Source organism: Argopecten irradians, chromosome 15 (genome assembly GCF_041381155.1).
Source record: "Argopecten irradians isolate NY chromosome 15, Ai_NY, whole genome shotgun sequence".
Classification (NCBI taxonomy): domain Eukaryota; kingdom Metazoa; phylum Mollusca; class Bivalvia; order Pectinida; family Pectinidae; genus Argopecten; species Argopecten irradians.
The window spans coordinates 10,066,567-10,076,184 of record NC_091148.1 but is presented as its reverse complement, the minus strand read 5'-3'; the positions used below and the strand labels follow the sequence as shown (position 1 = coordinate 10,076,184).

Here is a 9,618-nt window from a genome sequence, read left to right as displayed (position 1 = left end):
TGTAGTGTATTATCCCGGTTGTTAGGTTGCTTTAGTATATTTAGTATATCTCGGTTGTTAGTAGATTAGTATTTTGTTATGTAGATATTAGTAATATCCCGGTTGTTAGTGTAATTAGTAGGATCACCGGTTGTTTGTTGTAGATATTAGTATATTCCCGGGTTGTTGTATGTAGATAATTAGTATATCCCCCCCGGTTGTTAGTGGATATTAGTAATTGGGTTTAGTGTAGATATTAGTAAAATCCGGTTTCGTTAGTGTAGATATTAGTATATCCCGGTTGTTAGTGTAGATATTAGTATATCCCGGTTTGTTAGTGTAGATATTAGTATATCCCGGTTGTTAGTGTAGATATTAGTATATCCCGGTTGTTAGTGTAGATATTTAGTATATCCAGGTTGTTAGTGTAGATATTAGTATATCCCGGTTGTTAGTGTAGATATTAGTATATCCCGGTTGTTAGTGTAGATATTAGTATATCGGTTGTTAGTGTAGATATGTATATCCCGGTTTAGATATCCAGTTAGTGTAGATATTAGTATATCCCGGTTGTGTTAGTGTAGATATTAGTATATCTGTAGTTGTTTAGTGTAGATATATTAGTATATCCCGGTTGTTAGTGTAGATTAGTATAACTCCCTGTTGTTAGTGTAGATATTAGTATTTTATCCCTCGGTTTCCTTAGTTTGAGTGTAGATATTAGTATTATCCCGTTGTTATGTGGAACAGGTGTTCAATTTAAATTACTGGATTAGCTGTTTTCTAAATAGTAGTGTACACTTTCTAAAATACTAATTATTCATGATATTTCATTAATTGAAAATATATTGTAAAGTTACTTTGTTGGTTTTACACTATAAAAATTAAAATTGGTTTGTAAGGCTATTTTTCTTTGGGCTCCAACTATTCTGAAAAAATAATCTGTAGTGTAAATGATATTTTAAAAGACGTAAGCCCAAGGCGAATTCTATTCATTTGCTGATGTTATCAATATAAATATCATGAGTGTACACAATTTATTTTCTATTTCAATGGTCTTATTTTCGCAGAGTAATCCGTTGGTAAAACATTTAATTTCAGAATATGATGTCTCATACCTTATGAGATTTTTTTCTCCTTATGTACCGATTAATCTACATTTCATTTTCTTCAAGAACATTGAAAGTTTCTAAAACTTTTTTTTATAAAATTATATATAAGATGTCAATATCCATTCGGGTACATAAAAAATGGAATATTCTTTTTGAGAAACATGGGTTACACTAGTTTGGGGGCAAAGTCTACAAAATTTCTTTCTGAGTAAAGAAGACGCAAACTCTTGTGGTTTAAGTATAGAGTGTTTCATCCCATTCTTAATTACTAACTCAATTTTTGTACATAATATGGAGTAGTTATTTCCCTTTATGTATTCTGTGTAAATTTGAACTTATAAACCATATTAACCCATCTATTATGGGAATGCCCTAAGAAACCTTCATACTTCATCTGAATTCTATATCTTGTAAATAGAGCAGATTTAATTGGTCTGTATTTTCAGTATAATTCAGTATATTTATAGAGCTGATTATGTTTACATAATTCACTTAGTGTTAAGTCTCTCATAAACAAATATTAAAGACAACTACATATAATTCAGAGATATGTAAGGATGAAAACGCGTACGCTAAACTTAAATTTTGAAGGGGAATGGAAAAAATGGGACAAACTAATTAAGCTGTAGGCTTTAGGACAATTGAATCAGCTACAGTCATTAATAACTCCTTGATAATCACTATTATTATAAAACATATGTGATTAATTAAAATATTTTGAAATTTATTAAATAAAATTTTTTTGTGGATTTATTTCGTATTTATTCTCATTATATATATACTGAGCGCCGATGAAAACGCAACCAACTTTTTATATTGAATATTTTTCAATTAATTTTTTTGTTTCATAAAATCAAATAAATTAATAATGTAAAACTTTGAGCACCTTACTATGTCAATCAATAATGATTCGCATGACTGAACTTGCTCTCCAGGGCCGTGAAGCGGTCAATTGTTGAAAAAAGTTACCTATCTGCACGTGCACTCGGTATCAATGCGCGCTTGGTCTAACCCATTCAAGTGTACAGTCCTTGTGGATAGGAAGACTGCTTTTACATTCAAATTTTGAAAGCGCCATTTAGTTTGGAAAACGATGCCACGACTTACGGATACCAGTGTCACGAAGTTAGGGGTATGTTTGCAGGCGAACTTCCGCGGGGTGAAATTGCGCGTAGAATGGGATATTCGCCTTCTACTATTGTGAGACTTCATCAGCGGTACGTTCAACGGGTTCTCTGAATGATAGACCGCGCCCTGGGAAGCAAGGAGTGCCGTCGGATTGACAGGACCGTTTCATCCGGGTCCTCCCATCTCCGTGACCGACTTCCAAACTGCCTCCCAAACTGCAAGAAACAACGATAGGTATTAATGGAAGACGGATTTCTTTTTTCTACTGTCCGCCGACGTTTGCGAAGCGCCCGGTTTGAAAGCCTGTAGACCCTTCCGTGGGAACATGTTGACACAACGACGACGTCAAAATCGCCTGATGTGGACCCGGAGGCATCGACGTTGGCTCATGCGCCAATGGAGAGGCGTACTGTTAACTCACTGATAGGAAACGACTCTCGAAATGTATACCTTTGTAATGAAATAAAGGTTTTTTTCTGTAATTTTTTGTTACCATTAAATTTAGCATATTATGACAGTTTTTGCGTTTTCATCGGCGCTCAGTATATATAGGTTTTCCCCTCTCTAATACACATGATGAATGTGTATTCTGGTAATAAACCTTTGCAAAGCCAATAAACTGTTTCCAATTTCCACTTTTATAAAAGAATGTTTTTGCATTTATATGTTTTACCATTTTACCCAATTTGTTCTAAAACAACATTCTCCTTCTTCTTCTTTTCTCTCTTCTTCTTCTTCTCCCTTTTCACCCTTTCTTTACTTATCTTTCTATCTTTCTATCTATCTAATTTCCCTCTTTCCTATAATCAATACATAATACTGTTACACATTTAATTGTCACCAAATTATAAACAGTAATAAAAGCAAATGAAAACAAAGATTTTTTTTCTATTATATTTGGGTGTTTTAATATATACATATTCATGGTATCCTTACAAAATGACTGCATATACAGATATGAATTTGGTGAAAATAATTACAATAACACTTAAGCTTTATGCAACCTTATCAATCAAAATATGTATGTGTGTGAATGCAAGTTTTGAAAATTAGAAAGTGTGGGAATGTAAGTGCAAAGTGATATATAAATGTAAGTGTATGGATGAATAAAATTAGATATTTTCTAATTAAGAAAGCGCTATATGTTAATGCAAATGTATGGATAAAAAAAAATGTTAAAAAATATGAAGTGATGTGGATATGTGAATGCAAGTGTAATTATTAGGAAAAAATCTAAGCAAGTAAAAGAGTGGTTTGTGTGTATGTATATTGATAATCTACAGCTTGCACAGCTTGCGAAAGTGTAGTGTAAGGGTATGTATGATTACACATGTGAGAAAGAGTAAATATATATGATGTCTGTATGATGATCATTGATCACAGTTGTATTGTGTACATTACATGTATTGATGAAAAAAAACTGAATAAAATGTAAATTATAAAAAAAAATTTTTGATCAGTCAATCTATGAAAATCATTTAAATGAAAAAAAATGTTTGATGTCTTATAAACATTAGTTACAACACAATGTCTGCACTGTAAAAGTTCTTGTTTTGTATTTTGTTTAGATGAAAAAAAAAATAACAAACGTCGATTCACAGATTACTAATAGCATTGTGAAATGTTAAATGGAATTGTAAACCACTACTTGGCTTCATGTTGTCACCATATGTACAACACAATAGACATAAATAACATGGTGTTTCGTGGTATTGTCACCATAGGTACAACACAATAGACATAAATAACATGGTGTTTCGTGGTATTGTCACCATAGGTACAACACAATAGACATAAATAACATGGTGTTTCGTGGTATTGTCACCATATGTACAACACAATAGACATAAATAACATGGTGTTTCGTGGTATTGTCACCATATGTACAACACAATGAACATAAATAACATGGTGTTTCGTGGTATTGTCACCATATGTACAACACAATAGACATAAATAACATGGTGTTTCGTGGTATTGTCACCATATGTACAACACAACAGACATAAATAACATGGTGTTTCGTGGTATTGTCACCATATGTACAACACAATAGACATAAATAACATGGTGTTTCGTGGTATTGTCACCATATGTACAACACAATAGACATAAATAACATGGTGTTTCGTGGTATTGTCACCATATGTACAACACAATAGACATAAATAACATGGTGTTTCGTGGTATTGTCACCATATGTACAACACAATAGACATAAATAACATGGTGTTTCGTGGTATTGTCACCATATGTACAACACAAAGACATAAATAAACATGTGTTTCTGGTATTGTCACCATATGTGGTATTGTCACCATATGTACAACACAATAGACATAAATAACATGGTGTTTCGTGGTATTGTCACCATATGTACAACACAATAGACATAAATAACATGGTGTTTCGTGGTATTGTCACCATATGTACAACACAATAGACATAAATAACATGGTGTTTCGTGGTATTGTCACCATATGTACAACACAATAGACATAAATAACATGGTGTTTCGTGGTATTGTCACCATATGTACAACACAATAGACATAAATAACATGGTGTTTCGTGGTATTGTCAAAATTCATTTAGAGTTCACCATATGTACAACACAATAGACATAAATAACATGGTGTTTCGTGGTATTGTCACCATAGGTACAACACAATAGACATAAATAACATGGTGTTTCGTGGTATTGTCACCATATGTACAACACAATAGACATAAATAACATGGTGTTTCGTGGTATTGCCAAAATTCATTTAGAGTTCTTATTTGTCTGTGTACAGTTAAAACATATGCATTGTAAGTGTTGTAATTCTCAAAATGTTGGTAATTTGCGGTAGTGAATAACATATAAAAATCTCTTCTTGATTCGACAAAAATTACGGTATATATATCTTCAGATTTATAAATAATATTGTTATGTTATCAGGATTGACGTAGACTGATATTCGGGTGCAAACCAGGCTATACTAATATCTACTATAACATCCTAGGGTGTTTCTGATGATAGTCACCATTTCCAGCCGTATACTACATGTATAGATACTTCAGAACTAAAAGATTCAAAGGTAAATAACCTTTGTATCTTTTAGTTCTGACTTGATTCTATAGTTATACATACACCTCTATATGTGTAATACTGGCCAGTATTTATAATATTTTTATTCCTATTTTTGTATACTTTTGTTAGTTCAAAAATGAAACGTATGGTTGCTCTAAATATATTAGAATAGGAGTAGATCTATATGATATATTAATGGCGTGATATATCATGACATCAATGCCAAATAAACAACCGTTCTGCCTGAAGACGTCTTTGACGGCTTTAAACGAAGTCTTGAGTCTTTTTTTTAAGTACTTATGTATTTAAAAACCATGGAAATGCGTGTTCAAATTAAGGAATGAATATTTTTTAAATATATGGTATACGTAGTGTGTAATTAAGGTCTCTGAGGATATCAAGGTTGGGGATATCTCGGTAAGAAAACATTTGATAAAATGGCTGACAACATCTGTCAACTACCTGGACAAATTTAAGTGAGGCGACTTTCCGCCATTTTTCGGCTTGTAGGGTCGATATTTTTGTAGTACACATTTTCCGACACTCTTTTTCGGGTGTTGCATTTGTGGTCATGGCTGTAATAATTTCCTGTTGTCGTCTGCTAAATTCTAAATCGGCGAATTTGTAAATTCTTTGTGCTTCCTTAATGGGATGATATGCCACTTCCTCGTAAAAAAGCGATAAAATCCTCTCTGGATATTTCTGTTTGATATTTTCTGCAACCACGGCATCTTCAAAAAGTCGATCACAAAATTTCGTGACGTCATCAATTTCTGTTTTCTTTTTAATCATCCCAAAACTGACACGTGCTCTCGCCATTGCTCTTGGATCACGCATAAGGTGTATAATCTTTAATTTCGGAATGGCGTTCATCATTTCAAACAACATTGCAAGAGAAGGGCGGATGACCTTGACGAGCACAATTTTAGACTTCAAACAGCTCCGTATCATAGTTTTAAGACATGTACTTTTACTGGCCTCAATCGGGTCGTTTTTGTCCATATGTTCGTCCATACATTGTATATAATTTCTTGCTTTCATGCTTCTATTCATGAAGTGATCATGAATTACCTCCCCTGGGACATGATCAAGTCTACAACCACTCAATTTAGTTAGAATCGATCTGGTCTTCTCCTGAAACCTGGAAAACAAACAAAGGACTATGTCACTTTATTTTTTCCTAAGTATGTATTGGAAGTGCATGCCTGTTCTCGGTAAATATTTTATTTGTTCGAGGATGTGGTCTATGGTTTCATAGACAAACATTTGACCAAAATTGCCAAAATTCCTACATTTTCATGATTTATGGATATTTTGGATGGTTACCATGACGACTACAGTAGTAAAATTAGAAAACAGTTATTACACTTGGATCAGGGATGCACTTAATATTTAAAATACAATTTAATCACTAAATAACAGTTTTGAAGGGGGACAAAAAGGGCTCAAACCATTCACAACCGTTTATTGACACTGTATTATGCTCACTACTTTCCGAAAAAAAAATTATGAAATAACAATTACAGCATCAGAATATCTATATCGATGACCTAAGATGAAGTTACAAATGTAAAAATTCCTTTATTAATATATGTAAAAAAGAAGGGTTCATTTCGCTGAAAAGAGCGACACTCAACTTTAAAGCCAACAAAGTCAACCATACTACTGTATGGGTGCTAATATTTCCGGATGTTTTCGCCAAATTCGCGGATCAATCCAAAATCACGAAGTTTAATACCTCGCAAAATTTATCAAAATCATGGTTTCACATAGTATAGCCTGTCATAAAAATGGGACTTTAAAAGGCTAGAAAGATAATACGTGAAAATAATATCCCCTGAATAAGTTCAAAACAATAAATCGCGAAATTTTACACCCGCGAAATTTAAAAGCTATACAGTATCTTCTTATCTATGGTTGCAAACAAAGTCTTAAATTTTGTTATGACATAATCCAGAGGTGGATATCACGACAGTGATAGTAACCCCTTGAGTATAGAGGATTATTATATGGTGGACTCTACCACAAGGCTTTATTTAAGACAATGAACTGGGATCTGTATAGCGTTTATCGAGCCTTAAATTTTGTTATGACATAATCCAGAGGTGGATATCACGACAGTGATAGTAACCCCTTGAGTATACAGGATTATTATATGGTGGACTCTACCACAAGGCTGTATATAAGAAAATGAACTGGAATCTGTATAGCGTTTATCGAGGGTGACTGAAGCCCACACCAGCTAATGCTACGAAATGAAGAATCCTTCATTAGGAATGGACGTACCTGGTAATGCTACTGTGAGAGGTATCATTTAACAATCTAAAGCGAGTTGTCGGGGCTCTCAGTGGCTCAAACAGATAGAATACGTCGTCATGAGCTTGGATTAGATCACCCACAAACGAGGAGCCACTGCGAAAGTACGCCATCAGAATGATCGGAGTAGGACCTTGATCTAAAAATAAAAAAAATAAATATGATTAAACAAGTCAGGAGGTCATCACTGCATTCATATAAAAAGTCGAGAAAAAAATACACAAAAGTCAGGAAAAGTTACATCTGAATCGCTACGTGGCCTCAAAACTAATCGGCGTAGATCCTTGATCTAAAAATACAAAAACAAGTGACTTCTTATGGAACCTCTGTTTAACATAAGTAATAACAACAGGTAGTCCGGTGGCTTATGTAAATCCGTGGGATTTTCGTGATGAAGGTTGACACCATATATCAAAATGTTCAGTAGGCCACCCTGTTTCGAACAAATGATGGTGTCAATTTTTCTGAACCTTTCGAGGAGTGAAGGTCAAGGGTCAAATGTCAAGTAGTTTATTAGCTGAAAAACGGCTAAAATCTGAAGGGAGTGAGATTATATTTGGACTTTGAGAGGACCTTACTTGACTCTTCTTTTTCGATATATGTCATATATGTAATTTATTCATTACATATTTTGGGGGGTTCAGAACGGGAATTTTTTGAAAAGTTCAGATGGATTAAGGTCAAAGGTCATACTAGCTACTTCTTCAGGTACTTAAGTAAAATACACAATGATGGCTTATATAATTCCGTGGAATTTTCTTGATAAATCTTGATACTCTATATAAAAATGTTCAGTAAGTCACACTGTTTCGAAAATAAATATGGTGTCACTTTTCACAATAGTGGGGTCAAGGTCAAGGGTAAAAGGTCAAGTTTATTTCTGTACAAAAAATGCCTCATGATACAGAGAAAACAAAATTGTAGCTTCTGGCTGTCTTCCTCCACTATTACCCAGAATTACTTACTTTCGATTGGGGGTTCCAGTAATGGTTGTGGCACCACTTCCTGTACCGGCTTTTTAGATTGAATATATTTAGGCGTGGTATATACTTCCGGTTGTATATTTTTGTCTCGTGAAGCAGACTTTCTTACGAGATCTTCATTAGGTAACCATGGCAACACTTTTAACTTGTTCCATACTGACATGCCTGCTTTCAAAGAATCCCTGGCAAGTTCCATTGTTTTCTTCGCTTTGGTACTTGTACCTTAAATATTCAACATAACAATGGGAAATAAATATTTGTAAATTGAGTTTTTAAGTCTTTTAGCTACCATTCTAATCATGACTTCAGGATTGATGTAACTATTAAACTGTGTGAATCCGCTACTACGCGGATTCTCACAAAAATCAGCAATCAAACTAATTTCATAACCCGCTGAAGTTAAAAAATAGTTACATCAATGCTTATAATTAATTTTTCAGACTATTCATAACAAAAAATACGTTTAAACGTACGATTCCATTGGTGTTCCATTGTATTATCTTTTCTAAATCTATACGCAACGTCAACATCTCTATTGTGACGTCATAATAACGTCGAATTTGTGCGCCGTTCTCTAAATTTTTCTTCATATAGTATGAAGAAAAATAATCTGCCATTCAGAAAGTCGAATTTAGCATGATTTTTTTACTTACAATACGAAATGTTTGTGTAGACACTTTCATTGTTGTCGTGGGTGCTGTGAAACCACGTATACAAAAACAACGAATTTTGTTAGACTGGATTACCTACCTTAGTACCAATTCTTTCCGCTAGTACCAATTCTTTCCGTTGCGCCCAGTCTACGATTTTTGTTTGACCATGAACATCATTATTCACGAAATTCTATCAAGGCTTCAAACCACGAAAGAAAGCACACACGAATATTTCATGTTATAAGTATATATTTTATTTAATGATCATGCCTAAGTTGAATATATTTTTATTATGGACATAGAAAACATTTTTATCAGTTTATGGTTAGAGAAAATTCTAATAAACAGTCGCCATTCAATATTAGGATTGTAATG

At 33.6% G+C, this 9,618-nt stretch overlaps 1 protein-coding gene across 1 annotated transcript; it reads right to left on the bottom strand.

Moving 5' to 3' along the window:
- Window positions 1–2,314: 2,314 nt before the first annotated feature.
- On the bottom strand, window positions 2,315–8,786 carry LOC138308571 (carbohydrate sulfotransferase 1-like). The gene is made up of 4 exons (XM_069249618.1): window positions 8,573–8,786; window positions 7,578–7,746; window positions 5,754–6,432; window positions 2,315–2,434 (listed from the first exon to the last, which is right to left on the bottom strand). The coding sequence occupies exons 1-4, from the start codon at window positions 8,784–8,786 to the stop codon at window positions 2,315–2,317; spliced, it is 1,182 nt and encodes a 393-aa protein (XP_069105719.1).
- Between the last annotated feature and the right edge of the window lie 832 nt (window positions 8,787–9,618).